The sequence below is a fragment of the Opisthocomus hoazin genome, chromosome 7, assembly GCF_030867145.1.
Source record: "Opisthocomus hoazin isolate bOpiHoa1 chromosome 7, bOpiHoa1.hap1, whole genome shotgun sequence".
NCBI lineage: Eukaryota > Metazoa > Chordata > Aves > Opisthocomiformes > Opisthocomidae > Opisthocomus > Opisthocomus hoazin.
The window spans coordinates 29,495,525-29,515,631 of record NC_134420.1 but is presented as its reverse complement, the minus strand read 5'-3'; the positions used below and the strand labels follow the sequence as shown (position 1 = coordinate 29,515,631).

At 45.2% G+C, this 20,107-nt stretch overlaps 1 protein-coding gene across 11 annotated transcripts in view; it reads left to right on the top strand.

Moving 5' to 3' along the window:
• Positions 1-19,892, top strand: part of NR1H3 (nuclear receptor subfamily 1 group H member 3) — a 31,892-nt gene extending 12,000 nt beyond the window's left edge. For 4 of the 11 annotated variants that reach the window (XM_075425908.1, XM_075425905.1, XM_075425906.1 and 1 more), the window contains exons 2-9: positions 8,102-8,349; positions 11,198-11,464; positions 14,386-14,594; positions 14,833-15,012; positions 15,422-15,521; positions 16,507-16,620; positions 17,460-17,554; positions 17,953-19,892. In XM_075425908.1, the coding sequence (XP_075282023.1) occupies positions 8,232-8,349; positions 11,198-11,464; positions 14,386-14,594; positions 14,833-15,012; positions 15,422-15,521; positions 16,507-16,620; positions 17,460-17,554; positions 17,953-18,099 (1,230 nt within the window). In that variant the 5' untranslated portion in view covers positions 8,102-8,231 and the 3' untranslated portion in view covers positions 18,100-19,892. Of the gene's footprint in view, positions 1-1,322; positions 1,435-7,098; positions 7,216-8,101; positions 8,350-11,197; positions 11,465-12,128; positions 12,216-14,385; positions 14,595-14,832; positions 15,013-15,421; positions 15,522-16,506; positions 16,621-17,459; positions 17,555-17,952 lie in introns of those variants that run through there. The other 7 variants (XM_075425902.1, XM_075425900.1, XM_075425899.1 and 4 more) reach the window with 4 other exon arrangements.
• Positions 19,893-20,107: the final 215 nt, after the last annotated feature.

The following is a 20,107-nucleotide window of genomic DNA, read 5'->3' as shown; positions in this document are numbered from 1 at the left end:
TATTAGGTTCAGCTTCAGAAATGTCTGCAGACATCTTTGCATTTCTGTTGTAATACAAGGTCTAATTTTGGAAGGAAAATTATGGAGACTGCCTCCAGTCTCCCAGAACTCACTTTTAGGGTGTTTTTCTCTAGTAGCATGACTTTCCCTTCCTCAGTTTCCTTCTACTCCGTTTAGGCGTACCATCTTTCAGAACAATGCCTTTCATCCTGCTATACACCATCATTAAACTTTCTGCTTCTTTTCCCAGTACTCTTTCAACCAAGTGACACACATTTGTTGATTTGAATCTGTTCAGTTGTTAGTCAATTTTGCTGTTTTCTCTGAACTCTGCCATGGCATCCATACCTGGCTTGGGTAGGAGGCAGCACAGTGTGTGTGTAGAGACCAGACTAAAGCCAAGGATGGAGTCACAGCCCAAAGGAAGCCTTCACAAGGAGAGCTGGATGCCACAGTGAGAACCCAGGCAAGCTGAGGAATGCACCAGTTCAAAGGAAGAGACAAGTGCATGGGCAAAGGCTATGCCAGCTGTCAGCAAAGTCACCGGTAATAAAGGAGCTGGTCAGCAGCAGGAGTAAAAGCCAAAGAAAGGGGAGAGGGGGCTCTAAAACTTAGAGCTAGAGAGGCAGAGGTGGGAATAAGACCCTTAACTTGGGGGCGAGAGACCAGAATGCAGTTGCCCATCCCTGAGGAGCCGGCTGTGCAGCCAAGAGTGACTGGTAGAACTCTCTTGCATGGCTAGCAGAGGTGGCAACAAGATGCAAGGCTCACAGGCTGGTGCTGTGTGCTTGGGCAGCCACTCATGGTCAGCTGAAGCTTAGCTTGACAGCAAATGAAAGCAGTCAGGAGGCTGTAGGAGTTTTTTTATCAGTTTGGGACTGATGGTGGCTTACAAACTCCTTCCAGCAGTTGTCTTTATGTTTTTGAGAGATCAAAATGGATAATGCAACTTCAGACTGTGTCCCTGCCGTTCTCTGTAGAGAAGGATTTACAGTGAGGACACACAGCTAGTTTCTGTTCCCTGAGAGTTACAGAACAGTTCTTTCCATTCTTTGTAAACGTATTGTTCAAAATCATTCTTGATACTATCCTGCTGTACTGCTTTGCACACCTTGCATTTTCATGGTTTGTCCCTGCCCTTGAAAATCTGATGTCGGTTATTTTTCCTCATGAGTTTTAACAGTTTTCACATGTAATATTACTTCATTTTCAAAATGACAGATTTACGTAGGATTCTTTTTCTGCCCTGAAGGGTACAAGTGTCTCTTTCAACTTTTTCCTGATTGAAACTTGTTATTTGTGTACTTTTGCCCCACTTACAGACCTACTAGCTGCTCCAGCATTTCTTGAGAAATATGATGATGCAGAGGGAAGGAAGAGGAATGAGCCAACATGAACTGGGAATAACCGTTGTTTCTCTGAGACAGCTACAAGGTAGTAACAAGTTCCTTGGTGAGGTGTGTGAAAATACTCTGGCTGCTACACCAGAGGTGGTCTGGGAGGAGCATTAGGTCACGAAATACTGGTTACTCCTTATGAGAGGATTGGAACCATGGTGTCTCCTAATGGGCTTAGTTCTGTGCTGGTGCTGTAGGGTCCTGTGAAATCTCAGTCCAACAGGTTTTTTTCTTGGATGCTTAGATCTGCAGCCAGGTTTTGATATCTGAGTTAGCATCACCACTGTGCGAGATTTCAGCGGAGACCCTTATGCACAGTTGTGAGCCCAGCTTTCAGAAGTAGGTTCAGATCAGGTGCTAGCACTTGTATTGCATATCAGAACACATTCAGAAGCCAAAATGCCAAATTATATCCCTGCTTTAGATGCCTCTGATAGCAAGGGCTATCTTTCAGATGCATTTGTTCACCAACAGCCTGTTAGGCTTGTGCACAAAGGCCCAGTCCTGTTGACAGACGGCAGTGTGACGTGTGAGCACAGTCATGTTAACATACACAAATGTGAGGTCTCTTCTGCTGATGCTGATGTGCTGCAGAGTGTGTGCTTGTGATTCATTACAGAACTGAAACATAACCACATGTTTTCCCTTGGCAGAAGGCTGTAGTATTTTGTAATTTACAGGACCAGGACTCCGACCAGTAAATCTTGGTTTGAAAGGTCCCAGATACTTGTGCAAACTTCCTAAAAAGCTACCATTTCCTCTGAACACCCAGTATTTGGAGGTAAAGGACTCGTTGTGCTATTCCTCTGATTATTCCTGCGCTCCGCAGTACGGTTTCTCCAGAGTTGTACTTGCATCTGATTGGTTCCTGATCCTTAAACTGCTCAGACAGCACCAAACAAGGAATACCAGGGAGAGGACAGCCTGTTTAGCAGAAGTGTCGCAGTAACTGTATCTGGCTTATTTGGTTTCTTTATGTGCTGTGCTGCCCACTGCTATCTCCTTTACTTGTCCTCAGTGAATGTGGGACAGAAACTAGGCATATTTTGTAGCTTTGTGTCTGTTGATGACGGGTCAGATCAAAGACTTCCACAAGACTCTGTAAGCGCTTCAGCTGGGCTTGGAAGAGGAGTCAGCTGAGGGAATAGGATGAGATGAGACCATTGCTGGAGGGAGTGAAGAATGTTTCTGGCACTTAGAATGAGGTGCAAGAGCCAGGGCTGCCACCTCTGGTCTTTGTTAACAGCACTTTCTGTTGCAAGAGCGCTGATTTTGAGACTGTCAGTATCCCAGTTGTTCTGTTGTCTCAGAAAAGAAAGGGATAGGGAAGAAATAGAGTAGGGCGAAGCTGGTGGCAAAACATTTCAGAAGTGTTTAGCATCTTGAGACATGGGTGGCAAGGACTGGCAGAGAATTGTTTCCCTTAGCCTTTAATCTGTATGTGCTTCCTCACTGGAGTATGTCTGCTCATCAGATTTCTCTGTTCTAGACACTGCATTAGAGAGAAGTGATTGCTTCATCTTTTGTCGCTTGGCCAGTCCTGGTTTCTAAAACTGGCAGAGTTGAGACAGATGGTGGGAGATAGCACAGCAGGTTGTGTCAAGAAGACTGTGTTCCCTCTTGCAGTTACGGCTTGCATCACCCTTCTACATTTTTAGTGGAATCACCCTTCTACATTTTTAGTGGAAGTGGTGGTGCAAACTGGAAAATGTGAACCCCTAATAACGTAATTATTAGTACAAAACAAAATTTTTATTCATTTGGAAACAATCCTCATGTATTTCTGTGAAAACTAACTTCCTAGCCTAGTCATAGAGGCTCTCACATGTGTGCCTGTGGAGAAAATGCTAGTTTAGGTTTCTTCATCTAGTACCAGAGTGCTGCTGTTTGTAGTTAGGTCAGTTTTCCACAGCCTGCAACTGTTACTGGATCTACAAAACTAAAAAATGCTGTGTCTGAGGAGCAGAGAAGACGAGAGACCTCTTCTGTCTGGCCCGTTCTGTTTGGGGAAGGCTGGAGGCTAGTGCACGAGGTAGGAGTGTGTGGGTTGGTTTTATAGCCTTACCCCTTGCCGTGTCCTGGGTGTACAAACGAGTTTATACTTCCCTCCCTGCTGGTAGCTGCAGACTTCTCAGACATTGCCAGGAAGTCTGCAGTCTCGTAGAAACTCCCCTTTGGGCTCCAGATGTCCTGCTGACAGCAAGTTTTGCTCTTGCAGTGTCCGTCATGGTTGTGCGGATGACAAAGTTTTGAAATCCCATCAGGCTGTACCCTGGTGTTTTGCTTTCCGGTGTTTGTAGCAGTTGTGGCTGGGATGCAGCAAGACTGGGTCACTGAACTGAAGGCGGTGGGGCCTGAGCACTGTCGCACAGTCCCTCAGCTGGGCATCAGACTCTTCCTTTGGAAAATTACTGCGGTATTGCTGCTGGTGATTCATTCTGCACAGTAATTAATGTCTGAGTGACTCTTTTGCGTGGTTTAAAGGAATGTGGAGATGCACAGAGGCAGTACACTTAACTTTCTTGTTTCGTGCCCACACATGCCCAGGGACATCTGATATCAGCATCAGTGAGGAGCTTACGTGGGACTAGGAATAGAAGTCCGGTTTGGGTTTGTTTCAGTGAAGTACCTGTCTCCGTCTGATGCTCTGTGCCTCCCCACAAGGTTTCAGTTGCTGCAGGATTTACTATGGAGACTTTTTTCAAAAAAAGTTGACTTCGATGGCCACGTCCTTCCTTTGAGGACTGTGAGTCTTTTTGAATTGACAACAAATCACATCAGTTAGGTTGTAGTCTCCCACAGTAGGGCTTCTGCCTTTCTATGGCTTTGAGTTTCATGTTTGCTGCCACTGCTTTTATCCTAGATAGTCTGTTTCTCCAGTGCTTCAGTGGCTGCGTGCACCAAAGGGGAGGGAGCTCTGAATTCCTTATACGGTCTGAGGCTGTGTTTACAAAGGTCACGTGGATTAATATGCCCTGTGGTTTTTAACACCTGCGTCTGTTATCTGCCACAGTGTAATGGGGGATGGCAGGAGCTCAGCAGGCTTGACAGTATGACTGCATTTATACTTGATGACTGTTTCAGAGTACTGGGAAGGGGGTGGCTTGTGGAAGTATTGCTTTCATCTTTGCCTTTGACATTCTAAGAAAAGTTGCACAGTCTGGTCCAAATACCGAGGAGGGAGGAAGGGACTTGGGACTGTGGTCCTCTGCCTCTTCCCAGTCAGCACTGCAGTGTGTGAGGCATGCTTCTGCTTACCTGATGCTTTTGTGTCTGGGCTGCTGCACAGCTTTCTGTCACCTCCTGTCTTTCAGAGGGTGGCAGGCTTCCAGTCCTGAACTCAATCACTCAAGTTAAACTGGTACAGGCCTTTAACGTAGTTGCTTTTTAAATCGGTTAATCCCTTTAGCTTGCATTGGCAAATCGCTGAGTTAAGATCAACTGATAAAATGCATGTTCAATCAGATTAGGGGTGTTTACATTAGCAGTTTGCATCAGTTTCACTAAATCTGTGCAGTAAAACCAGTAAGGCTTTTTTCGTGCAGGTGGCACTTTTTGAAAAAGTGATTGAGTTCGCTTTCCAGATTCAGGATCTGCAGGGGAATTAGTGCTGTATATTAAAGATGCTTTCCAGTATGGTTTCCATGTTCCAGAAAAAGGGTATCCTGAGAAGGTTGCTGGTGAGTCTATTTCCTGAGGGTGGTATGATGGTCATTTGCCATAGGTATGATGCTGGCTTTCAATTTCTTGCACTAGGTAAGGGGAGGATTTGTCATCACAGAATGTTCGGGATTGGAAGGGACCTCTGTGGGTCATCTAGTCCAACCCTCCTGCCGAAGAAGGGTCACCTACAGCAGGCTGCCCAGGACCTTGTCCAGGCGGGTCTTGAATATCTCCAGAGAAGGAGACTCCACAACCTCCCTGGGCAGCCTGTTCCAGTGCTCCGTCACCCTCAGAGTGAAGAAGTTCTTCCTCATGTTAAGATGGAACTTCCTATGCTTCAGTTTGTGCCCGTTGCCCCTTGTCCTGTTGCTGAGCACCACTGAAAAGAGCTTGGCCCCATCCTCCTGACACCCACCCTTGAGATAGTTATAAGCATTTAGAAAGTCCCCTCTCAGCCTTCTCTTCTTCACGCTAAACAAGCCCAGCGCCCTCAGCCTTTCCTCATAGGAGAGATGCTCCAGTCCCCTCATCATCCTTGTAGCCCTCCGCTGGACTCTCTCCAGTAGCTCCTCATCTTTCTTGAACTGGGGAGCCCAGAACTGGACAGAGTCCTCCAGATGAGGCCTCACTAGGGCAGAGTAGAGGGGAAGGAGAACCTTCCTCGACCTGCTGGTCACACTCCTCTTAATGCCCCCCAGGATCCCATTGGCCTTCTTGGCAACCAGGGCACACTGCTGGCTCATGGTCAACGTGCATGGGGTTGTTCCTTCCCAGGTGCAGGACCCTGCACTTGTCCTTGTTGAACCTCATCAGGTTCCTCTCTGCCCAACTCTCCAGCCTGTCCAGGTCTCGCTGAATGGCAGTACAGCCTTCTGGTGTATCCACCACTCCTCCCAGTTTTGTGTTATCAGCAAACTTGCTGAGGGTACATTCTAAGTCTTCATCCAGGTCATTGATGAATAAACTGAACAAGACTGGGCTGAGTACTGACCCTTGGGGGACCCCCACTATTTACAGGCCTCCAGCTAGACTCAGTGCCGCTGATGACAACCCTCTGAGTTCTGCCATTCAGCCAGTTCTCAATCCACCTCACTGACCACTCATCCAGCCCACACTTCCTGAGCTTCCCTAGGAGGATGTTATGGGAGACGGTGTCCAAAGCCTTGCTGAAGTCTAGGTAGACAACATCCACAGCTCTCCCCTCATTGATCCAGCCGGTCACACCATCGTAGTAAGCTATCAGACTGGTCAAGCATGATTTCCCCTTGGTGAATCCATGTTGACTACTCCTGATAACCTTCTTTTCCTCCACTTGCTTGATGATGACCTCTAGAGTGAGCTGCTCCATCACTTTTCCCGGGATGGAGGTGAGGCTGACCAGCCTGTAGCTTCCTGGGTCCTCCTTCTTGCCTTTTTTGAAGGTTGGAGTGACACTGGCTTTTCTCCAGTCCTCAAGCACCTCTCCTGTCCTCCAGGATCTCTCAAAGATGACGAAGAGTGGCTCAGCAATAACATCCGCCAGCTCCCTCAGCACTCGTGGGTGCATTCCATCGGGGCCCATGGATTTGTGGGTGTCCAGATTACTTAATTGATTTCTCACATAGTCCTCCTCGACCAAGGGAGGGTCATCCTTTCTGCAGGCTTCCGCTTTTACCTCCAGGGCCTGGGATTCCTGAGGGCCTTGCCTTGGCACTGAAGCCTGAAGCAAAGAAGGCATTCAGTAACTCTGCCTTCTCTACATCCTCCATCACCAGGACACCCACCTCATTCAGCAGTGGCCCCACATTTTCCCTAGTCTTCCTTTTGCTGCTGATGTAGTTGAAGAAGCCCTTCTTGTTGTCTTTGACATCCCTTGCCAGATTTAATTCCAGGTGGGCCTTAGGCTTCCTTGTTGCATCCCTGCATGCTCTGACAACATTCCTGTGTTCCTCCCAAGTGGCGTGTCCCTCTTTCCACATTCCATGGACCTTTCTATTCCACCTGATCTCCGCTAGAAGCTCCTTGCTCATTCATGTGGGTGTCCTGCCTCCTTTTCTAGATTTCTTTCTCAAGGGGATGCACCGCTCCTGAGCGTGGAGGAAGTGACGTTTAAAGACGGACCAGCTCTCTTGGACCCCCCTGCCTTCGAGAGCCCTGATCCACGGGATTTCTCCAAGTAGGTCCTTGACGAGGCCAAAGTTAGCTCTCCTGATGTCCAAGGTTTTGATCCTACTTATCGCCCTGCTTCCTCCATGCAGGAATCCTGAACTCCACCATTTCATGGTCACTGCAGCTGAGTCTACCTCCGACCTTCACATCCTCCACCAGTCCCTCCTTGTTTGTTAGTACAAGGTCCAGCAGAGCGCCTTTCCTTGTTGGTTCCTCCACCACTTGCATCAGAAAGTTGTCATTGATGCTGTGCAGGAACCTCTTGGATTGCGTGTGTCTAGCTGTGTGGTCTTCCCAGCTGATGTCAGGGTGGTTGAAGTCCCCCATGAGAACCATCTTTATTTTTGATACATCACTGATCTTTGGCATGGCCTTTGGCTACTAATATTAATAGGGAAATTTGGTGTTTTATAGTCTTTGCTAAATCATTGTATCAGAATTGTCTTTTACAGTTTTCTATGAGCTCTGCAGTACGTGCCACAAAATCCAGGGCAGCTGGCACCAATGAGCGATTTGTTACTGGAAACTTTAACAAAGGCCACCAGTTGTAAAGTCTGGAATTTCCCTCTAAACACTTGGAGAGGTCAGGGCTGAAGTCCTATGGTGGCGTTAGCAGTAATGAAGACTCATCCTGCTTTGATAAATATTTTGTCAATAAAAAGTCAGTTTTGTGCTTGGGTGTGCTAATCTTGTACCTTTTACCACAGTTTGTTAAAATATTGTGTTCCAAGACCATAAACATTGATAAAACAAAGTTAACTGTCCCTTTTAATAAATAAGGAAACAAAGTCTTGAAGCTTGCTTGTGATGCAGCTTGTAATAGATATGGGGAGTTAATAGTCTCAGTAGTTGAACTCTTGCCTCTTTGGCATCTGTTTTTTTTTTTTCCATAGGTACTTCCTTTCTGACTTTCAGTAGCAGAGAGAAACTAAAGACCTCGAAGACGGATACCTCTGGCCCCTTGCTCAACAGTAACAATGCTGCAGCGATGAGATTGTAGTGAGCCCTTCGTGTGTGGCCTCCATGGGTCCCACTCAACTCAGCACACAGGATCATGGGAAGAGGGTGGCAAGTGTGTTTGAGATGGAGGAGGAAGGGCTTTCCCTCTTCCCTGGCTCAGAGAACCCCCCTGAGCATGCAGGTATGGAAAAATTCTTACAAAATCCATGCAAGCTAAAGGCTGTCATTCTTTCAGCTGCAAACAGAATTGATACTTGGCAAAACTGTAGGGGGAGTTTGACTGTGCTTGAGACACTGACAGAGAATGTCCGAGAATTGAATCGGTTATTGACAGTTGAAGATGACTGTATTTATCCAGGTGATAAATGTGTTGAATATTTTGCTTCTTTGACCTTCTACAGGCTAAGTCCATGGCAGTAAAATGAATTTCTTCTTGTTAGCTTTATCAAAAGCTGCTGAACAATAAAGCTTTTACTACAGGTGACAATCCAACAAGAGTTAGTGATGTGAGGAAATAATAGGTTCTTGGAGATTCATATAATAAAAAGACAGCAGAAGTTTCCGCTACACGTTTCTGAAGTTAACTGAGGTTGAAAGAGTATCAGGAAATAGAACTGAGATTTTGCAGTTAGAATTGCTGCTGGCACACAATCCTACACTTTCAAGCTGTAAGAAGACAGAGTATAACATCTCTGGATAGGTAACGGGGAAAAAAGGAAAGCATGGGTGAGGTGTCCAGCATAGTATCAGCAACTTAATGAAAATATTACAAAGAAATGCATTTGTTGAACAGTGGGGCAATGGGCAATCCCTGATACAAAAAGAAAAGGTGATCTGAACTTTGAACAAGGACTTGTCAGTAGAGTAGAAACAAAGAGAGTAGTTGAAAGGTGAAGAGATATTACCCAATAGAAGTCCTTATTAAAACAGATTTGAGGACAGGAAACGAAAACAATTGATAAATGCCTTATAAAAATGCAAGGAAAAAAAGCCACGAAGTGTGGAAAAATATTATTAAATAGGGGATCTGCCAAGAAAAGCGGACCGTAAGGACAGCTAAAGGTGCAGAGATGGCATTCATGCTGGCTACATGTCAAATTATTTCTGTGTTATCTTTGACTACAGAAAATGACATATGCTATATAAGTAAAATGGTTAGTGTTCAGAGATGGAAAATAATTTGCATAGATCAAAGCATAAGCCTATCTGTCTCAATAAAACAGTCACAGGAATGGTGACCAGATGTTTATGTAACGTCTTAAAGACAGCTAAGAAATCCTGGACAGATCCACCTTGTGGAAGTCATTGGATTACTCTCCTGTTCCTCAGAAATGTATTAATATCATCTGAGGCTTCTGCAGAGTTGTTATACCAGTTAGTACAGAGGCAATGGCAGACTAAGTAATTTGAAATAACTGTAGACATTGCATAATTTCCTTTTGGTAATAGACTGTGTGAAGAGAAATATAGTAGAACAAGGGAGGGGAATATCAGAGACTTAATCTTTCTGACGATATTTTCCTGCTGTCAAATCTGCAAGGAGAAGTGCAGGCCAAAACGAGTGACCTCCAGACCTCTGTAAAGTCGATGGGATTGAAAATCAACACCAAGATACTTAAGACTCTGAAAATCAATATATAGTGAAGAACATGAATAAAAATTTCTGAGACTGACCTAGAACCATTTACAATTTCAAGAAATCAAGCAGAAGAGTAAGTGTAACTGAGAGTGAAGATAGAAGTGTTAGAACTATACATACAAAAATGAGACATGCCATTGTAACGCTGATGGTGATCAGGAAATGCAGCAGCCTTGTCTTGCAAACCAATCCCTATGAATTAACTCCAATATAAAGGCTTTCCGGGCATATCTAAACATGATCTGGAGACTTATCAAGACACGCTGTGTGTAATTTTTATGAACAGCTGCCGTAGAAGAATCAGTAATATCTGACATACAGAAAAATACTTGCACTATGTGCTGTGCAGAAGGACGTGTCAGATATAAACATGGGTAGAATTAAGTGAAATGAAGAGAGATGGCTAATAGGGAGGGAATATACAAATAACATTGGCAAGCATTTGCCTGGAATACTTAAGGTGAGATGCATTGAAGTAGACCAAAGAAGTTTTCGGAATGCGCAGCCAGTGGCAAGATGAAGATCCATCAGAATGACATAGGGAAGAACTGGGAGCTGCTGTACAAGACCATCTGAAATGTGAGGCAGTGGTGAAGGCCCTGTTTTTCAGGTGGAATAACAAGGTGTAGTAAATGAACTGTCAGTATGAGAGTGCTTCTGCTTTACGAGTGGGGAGCACTCTTGAAGGAAAAAATGATGGCTTCAGGGTTCCAAAGGTTCATAGAGCGTGTGGAGTGTGCTGCTTGCCTGCTTCTTGCCCCTAACTCCACGAAGTTGCTGTTGTCTTGACAGTTTCCCCAAGTGTTCTAGTTACAGGGATTGCCTACTCAGTCTGCTTTTTGTACGGTCACAGTTTCAGCACTGATTTTCTGCTGCTGTCTGACTGCTGGACCATTTTTCCTTACCCTTGTGCATGAGTGTGGCAGAGAATAGAAGTAAGAGAACTGGAAGTGAATTCTCAAGAAAATCACTTTCTGGACAGTCTTGGATTTCAGCTCAGCTTTTTTGCAGCTCTTTCTCATATTTGTAACTTGTCACTCCTGCTGATGGAAGGTGCAGAAGAACATCTGGCCTGACTGTGTTTTAGCTCTTTCACCCTATTTTGGAGGGGAACAAGCATGAAGCTGTATGTCCTTATATAGTTGAGGTGAAACTGTTTGGATTATGTCAATAGTTGGTTTGTTGCAGAAGATATGCCCAGAAGGGGAGTCTCTGAAATGGGAGATTTGATCATTTCACCTGCGTGTTTGGGAGATAGTGGGTGTCAGTGCAGATATCGGTTGTTGTAAGGAACGGGGCAGTCAGCTGCAAACATAATGCTTCCCGCATGTGTCTGAGTTTTCTTTTTGTTTTTTTTTTCCCTTTTCCTTGGCACTGTTTGCTTCGGTAGAAAATCCCCCCCTGAAGCGGAAGAAGGGCCCAGCCCCTAAGATGCTGGGAAATGAGGTGTGCAGTGTGTGTGGGGACAAGGCCTCCGGCTTCCACTACAACGTGTTGAGCTGTGAAGGCTGCAAGGGCTTCTTCCGCCGCAGCGTCATCAAGGGTGCACAGTACGTCTGCAAGAACGGCGGCAAGTGTGAGATGGACATGTACATGCGTCGCAAGTGTCAGGAGTGCCGGCTGCGCAAGTGCCAGGAGGCGGGCATGCGGGAGCAGTGTGAGTGCAGGAAAGGGTGCTGGGACACGTGCGGGGGCGGGCTGGGGGCCGGTGGGTGTGAGGAAGGGGCCAGTGTGAGTGCTTCAGGGTCTCATGTGAGCCATGCAGACTGCGTTCGGAATGTGTGTGGGAAGTCACTGAGACCTTAGCATGGATCACGTGGAGAGGTGAGGCTGTTAGTGGAACACCGCCGGTGTGCTGAGAGCCCCAGCTCTGCTGTATTCCTTGAACACACTGTTTTGTTAGAACTCGTGGAATACGACATCAGAGGAGAGACTTGCAACTAAGATTTACGTATTCTTCAGTATGCTGTCAGCTGTATCAGTAAACTTGGGCTTCTATCTGTCTTGTGATCAGGCCTGCGAGTTTGGTCACCGTGCTCCTTGAACAACAGGCACTATGCATCCTGCTGTGAGCTTGTGACAGAGGTCAAGGGCAGCAGCACAGTACTGCAGCTGTGTTTGTGTAGTCCCAATCTTGTTGCTCCCTTCAGTGAACTCTGCTATTTTTCTCAACGAGCCATAAGACTGCTGTTTCTGAATATTCAACAACATTGCTGCTCACGTATCAGGAACAGCCCTCCTCTGTCAAGGCATCCAGGTTTCTTCACACTACTGGCCAAGACTGACTGAATGGATGCCCGGTTAATGTTAAATCTGTCTGAAGTCTCCTTTTCTGACATCCAGCATCCAGAACAGTGGAGGAACAGAGGGTGTTTCAGAAACATCTTATAAAAATACCTCTGTAAAAAGTAAGTTCTACTGAGCTACACCAAGGAAACATGCTGTTCAGTTTTTTCCGACATGAAACATGACACATCTAATATATGTAATCAGTATCTTCATCACACTGGTTTGTATCAGGATTATGTATGCTGTTTTTGCCTCTTTTCCCCCTGCTGCTGAGAGCTACGAAACAGATGTATTTGAAAAGCTGTGCAGCAAGGCTACCTGTCCCCCTTTGTACTCTTCTGTTGTAGGTAGATACTAGAGAGCCTCAGTGTGTTTCTGCATCTAGTCATTGTCTTACATCGAAGACAGCTCAGGAAAATTAGGCCAAAAGGAATATTTTGGTTGTTATTATCAAGTGCTTGGCAATTCTTGTCAACACTGTAATCCCCACTGCAAATTTGCCTTGTTAATCTTGACAGAAACTGAGGGCTTTTTCCTCCAGCTGTTTCACTTGGAAGGTCATTCCAGAACTTCCCTCTACTAATTGCTGGAAACATTCTTCTAATTCCCAGCCTGAAGTTATTCATGGCCAGTTTATTGTTCTTAAACCAGTGTGAACCATGAAGTTAAATAGTTCCTTCATGGCAAACTGAGTAACTTAGATTGCTTTGAATTTAGCATGGTGTAGAAGCTTGCACATAGGCAATTTTCAAGATTCCGTAACATCTGGTGACTTCCTACTTGGCTATAAATTCTGTGTGCATTTGAGTCCCAAGATGAGGGACTGTAATCGCTTGCATCAATTACTTCCCTTCTTAAACTAACACTGTGACTAGCACTCTCTAATCTTGCAGATGCCCCCCTAATTTGGTAATTGTATTGCATGTCTTTGCTGTTAGAATTGTAGTTTTTGTGCTTGTGTGTACCTGTGCACGCATCCTCCCTGTTGGAAATCAGGGATAAGGATTAGTCTCAGGTTGAACATGCTGTGTTCTACGTCTTTCTCTCCAATCCTGTGGACTATCCATTTCAGGATGCTCTCTCACAGTAGTTCTCCATTTCTTATCTTCATGTTTAACGTGATTCTTTTGAGAAGTGCAAGTATATACTTGTTCAGTTTTGGGGCTTGCCTTCCTGAGTAGCAGCCATGTTTTCCTTGTTACCTGTGCATAAAAAATGGCCAAAGAATCTTTCAGCACTTTTTATATCTTGTTTGCAAAGTCAAGCTTTAATTTTAATCTTTGTTCCTGAAGATAGGGTTGAAGATACAGCTTCTTTTCCAATCAGTCCCTTTTCTGCTTTTTGTTTGTTCGTTGCTAACTCACAGGATGATTCTCTTGAAGATAATCCTTGAATCCAGGTATGTCTGGTAGTGTCCTTTTTTCTTTTGGATGCAGCTTGCAGATAGTTTTTGCAGACTTAAAGAAATGACAAACCTCCTCTACATTCAAATCAGTGAATTCTTCAGTTAACTTAGTTACGGGCCGTTAGCAGGTTTTTGTATTCAAATTACCTAATGAGCAGTTGATCCAATACGATTTTTCACAGCAGATGCCTCTTAGTTGTTTTATTCCTTATGTTACATCTCAATGGCATATTTGTTGACTTCACGACTGAAGATGACTTCTAGCCCCACTCCTGAAGGACTTGCAGTCCTCACTGTGTTTTATGCAATGCTGTTCTTTCATTACTCGTCTTGTGGTATGTTACTCCTCCACAGTCTGCTGCAGATGGGCTGTGTAGAAAATTGTCCTTTTGTTCTCGAACTTCATCTAGTACTGACTCTGACCTCTCAACAGGAAGATGAAATGACACCAGCTGTTAATTTAGCAATATCAGAAAAAGACACCACAGCAGGATCATATAAAATACAATGGACACACCATGGCATGTGAAGAGAGCACCTGTTGGAATCTGTTTTAATGTGACATTTTGGGGAATTGCTCAATGGGGAAAGGTGCTATTGTCTTTGAGATCTGCAAGGCATCATAAAGGGAGCTTCTGTCCTTTGCGAACACTTTGTATGACAGTATGATTAAAAGAAATGCAATGGAACAGTTTAAAGCGGGCAAAAGAGGGAGAAACAAATGGTAAATATGGCTGTCTGTCTGTGTTGTGTATACTCTGATACACCAGATACAGGGAGCTGTGATCTCTGCCTGTCCATCCACAGCATGTTACCCTCTGCTTAGTGTGGTTTCCAGCATGCTCCTCTATGTTATGATTTATCTCTGGCTATTCCTGCTTTAGATGTTCTGTCTGAAGAGCAGATCCGACTGAAGAAACTGAAGAAGCAGGAAGACGATCAGGCTCGGACAGTCGTGGTGCATCCAAACCCTCCGAATCCGCCAAGCCCTTCCCACAAACTAACACCTGAACAGTTGAGCATGATAAAAAAGCTTGTGGCCGCTCAGCAGCAGTGCAACCAGCGCTCATTCACAGACAGGATCAAAGTGACGGTAAAAACTCTACTGGTGTACCCAAAACAAGAAAAAGTGAAGTTTGGGGAGTCGAGGTTGTGGGTAAATTATTTGGGAGAACAGAGATACTTTAGGCCCTGCATCTGTGGGATAAAAGAATAGCAAAGGATGATGTTCCAATGTGTCTCATGTTCATTCTCTGTTCACTTCATCTTCTCATCTTTCTGCCCTGGGTCCATCTTTCACATATATGTGCTGTCTCTTCCCGTTCCCACAGCCGTGGCCCCAAGTTCCTGACCCTAATAACCGTGAAGCAAGGCAGCAGCGTTTTGCTCACTTTACCGAACTTGCAATTATCTCTGTGCAAGAGATTGTGGACTTTGCCAAACAACTACCTGGCTTCCTGGAGCTCACCAGGGAAGATCAGATCGCTTTATTGAAGACATCTACCATAGAGGTGAGAGTTTGGCTCCACCACAATACGTAATAGCAGAGATGAAAGGATTTGGAGTACCCACCTGGAGAACTTGTTACATGCTTTTTTTGGGATGGCAGGCTGAAGTACCTCAGCTATGGGACCATTGCTGCAGTGCCAGGCTATACTGGCAAGGGGCTGTGGTGGAGAGTGAGCCAAGAGCCTTGGTAGTGGTGAGCAGGTATTCCCCCTTCCCAGAAGCAGACATCGAAAAGGATGCAGCGGAACTTACCTGGGAATTTTAAGAACTCTGAGAGAAACTGATTGGAGGCTTTTGGGGATTTTTTGTTTGTTTTCTTTTTTTTCAGAGATGCTCTAACACTCCGCAAATAATTAATGTTGTAACATTCTTCCCTGTTTTCAGATCAAGTGTATCTGTGTCTGGTTTCAGGTGATGTTGTTGGAGACATCTCGGCGCTACAATCCGGAGATTGAGAGCATCACCTTTCTTAAGGACCTGAGCTATAATCGGGATGACTTCGCCAAAGCAGGTGGTGCATTAGACAGGTGTCTTCAGCATTTCTGAAAACAAGATTTTTGGCTGTCCTTCATGTGATATTTTTTTGTTTTTTTTTTAAATTCCTTGGGTAGCTATTTAACCATTTATACTTGAGACGGCTTCTATATACAACTTTACTCTTTGATGTTCTTCCTGGTAGCCTTTTCTTCAGATTATTAGGAAGGCAAAAAGCAGGCAGCCAGAAAGATTGCCTCAGTCTTTTTCATCCTTCTCTGATGCAGTTGTACTGCAGGCACTCAGAAACTTGGGTGCTGTTTTGGGGGAAGGGCCTAAAGTTTTCAGCATGATTGTATAGCATATGGCACAGCGACCTGATTTGACAGTGGACTCTGTACGTTATGACAATAAATATCAATGCATTTCTGCGTGACTGCATTTATCAAAGGAGGTGATTGGAAGCCTAAGTCAGGCTCTGCCTCAGCTCTGCCACCTGTTTGAGCTGAAGGAAATGGCATAGTTCAGACTTCTGGGAACTATATATTTTCAGCTCAGAAGGACTTCGGATGAATCTGGAGCACAGGATTAAAGCTTTCTTTGAAAGCAAGAGGGCTGCTGGATTTGAAGGAGGTGATGGTGTGAGAGTGGAAAGTGTAGATGTACTGGTGGGCTTCTGACTTTTTGATGGACTTAATCTTATAGTTGATGTCATGTTCCTTTAGCTGTTGCCTAGTAATGTGCTGTGTGGCATTTAAGGCTCTAACCCAGAAATAGCGTCATTTTGCACTTAGAGCCCGACTCCGCAGCCGCCGTTGTTGATGCTCACCAGTAGTGGTGGGATGTAAACGGAGGTTTCAGCCACACTTCGAACATAATAGGCAGGCAGAGAAAAACCCTTATGTTTTCCCCACTCGCTGGCACACTGTGGTGGGTTTCTGGCAGCTTATTCTGTGAGAGGGAGGGAGAGAGAGAGGAGACAATTGTCACTGCCTCACCTTGTTCTCTTCTGTTTGTTGCAGGTCTGCAGGTTGAGTTTATTAACCCCATCTTTGAGTTCTCAAAGGGAATGAATGAGCTACAGCTCAATGATGCTGAATATGCACTTTTAATCGCTATCAACATTTTCTCTGCAGGTAAAAAACCAGGGAGATCTGAAGAGCTGCAGCAGTGAGTCAGAGGGCAAAGAAAGTAGAGTTAAGGAAGGTAACAAGCTGAAGAGGAGTAATAAGGGGTGTATAGGGTCTAGTGATAAAGGGAGTGTGTTACTACTTCTGCTTAGGGTATTCATTATATTCTGAATTTTCTAGTGTTGCCTCCAGAGGAAATCAGATTCCTCACTGCTGGAGAAGTGTATGTAAACGTCAGCCAACACTGATCTTCTTCATTTAGAAATTGCTATTTTACTGTCCCCTTGCTATGCTGTCTCAGGTGGGATGCCGGTCACGCGGCGTGAGTGACATCTAGTGGGCAAGTAAAGAGGCTCTGGATGTGAGACCAGTGTCGCTCTGGGCCAGGACAGGGCTTTGCAAAGAAGCGGCCTCTACTCTACTCCTGTTTTCTGTCTTATGACCTGAAAGATGAATTTTTTTTCTTCTTTGTTCCTGTTTTCTAACTGCCCAGCTGCTGGAGAGACATTCCCATTCCCTCCTGAATGGGCAGCTTCTCATCTTCACTGGGACAGGAATATGAGATGAAACATGCTTAATATGGTGCTGTTTGGTCTCTCTAACCTTCCATCTCTACAGGAGTCAGGTTGGACTCCCCATGTGCAGTAGACATCACTGAGAAAGAATAGTTACAGAAAACTGACAGAGCTGCTGCAGTCGTGGATGACTCTCCTAGCTGTGCTGGGTGAACGCTAGATGAGGTTTTTGGGGAGAGACCGTACTGAGGGACTGGGGTTAGGCGGGGATGTCGAATCCAGTGAAGCTGCCTGTGGCAACCTGCTGACTTCTGACCTGATTTTTGGCAGATCGACCGAACGTGCAGGACCAGCCCCTGGTAGAGAGGCTGCAGCACACCTATGTGGAAGCCCTTCATTCTTACATTTGCATCAACAGACCAAATGTAAGTGCCTGACCAGAACATCCCCAATGACAATGCAAATTGATTTTGTGTTTATGCTGGTACAGTTCCTGCAGTACTGTCTGTAACAGGTCTGTTGCTGCCTCTGCTGTTGTGCTCTTCCCTTCTGTGGCTGTTTGGTAGCAGCTGTAAGTGCAGGATTTGTGAGCTGGCACAGCCTGCTGTCCTGTATCATGTCCCATAGCTTAGACAGCGTGGCAAGTCTGGAGTTGTGGGACATGGTGTAGTATTCGTGTTCCTCCACACTGCCGCCTCCTGGAGAACGCTGGGTTTGGAAGAAGTCAGGATTGTGGTTCCAATGCATCATCTGGGTTTTTTTTTATTTGAACAAAGTTTTGGTGTGAATTTACTAACAGCTGTCTATCTGTCTGACTCTGCAGGACCGCCTGATGTTTCCACGGATGTTAATGAAGCTGGTCAGCCTTCGGACACTAAGTAGCGTCCACTCTGAACAGGTGTTTGCCCTTCGGCTGCAGGACAAGAAACTCCCTCCCCTGCTCTCAGAAATCTGGGATGTGCATGAGTGACCGCATGCTCCCAGGGCACTGACATTCTGACATAATGCCAGCTCCCAGCCTTGGCTAACGAGAAGCCAGCCTCCCCTCTCCAAAGTGCTGAACTCTGGGCTAGGCAGTGCAGGGAGTGATGAGCCTGGGGTTTCAGTGTTGTCATGAGACTATGCAGGAGGCAGCTGGGGTAGATCAGATGGGGGGGCTGGTTTCGATGTAGTGCCCTTACCCCAAAGGAATAACACGAAATATCTGAAAACGGTAGAAATGAAGACCTTCCCCACACACACATACACCTCTTTCTTCAGAGTCTTTCTCTTCTCTAAGCATGTCCTGAGGGCTTGTCTGTTGATCCTCTCCTCTCTTGTTGATCATGAAAACGAATTTGCAGGAACTTGCCAAACCCTCTCTGTTGAGAGTAACCCAGCTCAAAAGGCTTCTGCAGGGTCCCCAGTGTACCTGGATCTGAGGAGCTCAGGGAAGTCAATGTGGATGTTCTAGGGGTTTCACTGGGTTTTCTAAATAAAATCTCTTGTATGTGCTGCCCTTCACAACAATTCCAAGAGAAGTAGCTGTTGTTTCTTTATTATGAGACTTCATCTCTAGAGCTGCCCTTTCATTCTGGCCCTCCTTTGGAAAAAGGATTCCTCTGATGTGTAGTGCACTTTGTCTAACAGGGAGGCCCTGTGGGTAGGGAACATTTGTACATCAGAAAGATGTCAGGCATAAAGTAGCGGATTTTTTCAATGTAATACATGACAGTTTTATCTCATGGTGGTTCTCAGCCAGTTCACTTTACCTTTGATTTGTTAACAGCTGGAAAGCTTTAGTTCAAAACAAATCAGGGCATAGATTTTATCTTTAAGGGTGGAATAGAAGAAGGATAGGTGGGAAGAACTGGTACCTAGGCAAGGTAGGTGTAGTGGAAGGATCTCAAAACCTTCCAAGAATTTGGAGCATGTGCCATGTGTTCCAAGGTGGGTGTGAAGATGTGTCGGCTGAGGAGAGAGGACACCCTGCGTTTAGTGAAATACGTGGGCATTGCGTCAGCTATGGGCTGCACAACTCAGATCATGGGCTGCAGGAATATTGGGCGTAACCAGATCCACTTGCGTCTTCTTCTTTTTGCCAAAGTCTTTCCAAGGTACTTGCTCAAGGTTTTAGTGATGGTCGTGGGATGTGGAGGTCCCTCCTGTATGAGAAGTGCCAGCTGCTGTAGAAGGACACTTGGGTCTTGTATCCTTTCTTCACTTTGGGCACTGTGAAATCTGCACTGGATTTATGCCCCAAGTTCTTAAGTATCCACATCCGTAAGTATTCTAAGATTTACAGCAATATTTTGTCTGACAGAAGAGAAATATACTGTTGTAAAATATGTTCCTTGTTTTCCAAGAAACAACATCTTATGGCTGATCTCAGAGATGTAACCTTAAGTATCCTGGTAGCTTGGTCTCATGAGTCTTCTCTGTCACAAGGGTCTATGTTTGCTTGCCCGGTGAGCATCCCAAGAGCCTAGGTTCACATGGCTCGTTTTTTTTGTTTTGTTTTTTTTTTTTTTTTTTGGCTGTGTATCTGAGCGCTATGCCCTTGGTGAGGGTATCGTGTCCATTTTGCACTTGAGGTTGGTCCCCTGCCACTGGCCTTCACTCTGCACCTTTGTAAAGCACTTGTAACAATCTGTAAAATAATCTGTTGTTTTTTATAACTCATTGCAATTGCAAAAATTCTTGTTTAAATCTGTATTTTTAACTAATCTGTTTGAGAAATGTTAATGTTTATATAAAAGAATAAAGCCTAATACAGGATATTGACATGCTCTGATGTGTTGTCATTAGGTTGGAGGAGGGTGGAATAAGTTCTTGACGGAACAAGCTCAAAGCTGATAAGAAAGTGAGTATATAGGTGGGGGAGAAGCAAGAAGTGGTGAAAAAGAAATAGCAGTGCAACCCCATGCAGTTTCTTTTGGCCTCTACTATGAGCTTCACTATGCGCCTTGCTGTGTGCCGGAGGTGGCAAATAGCTGAAG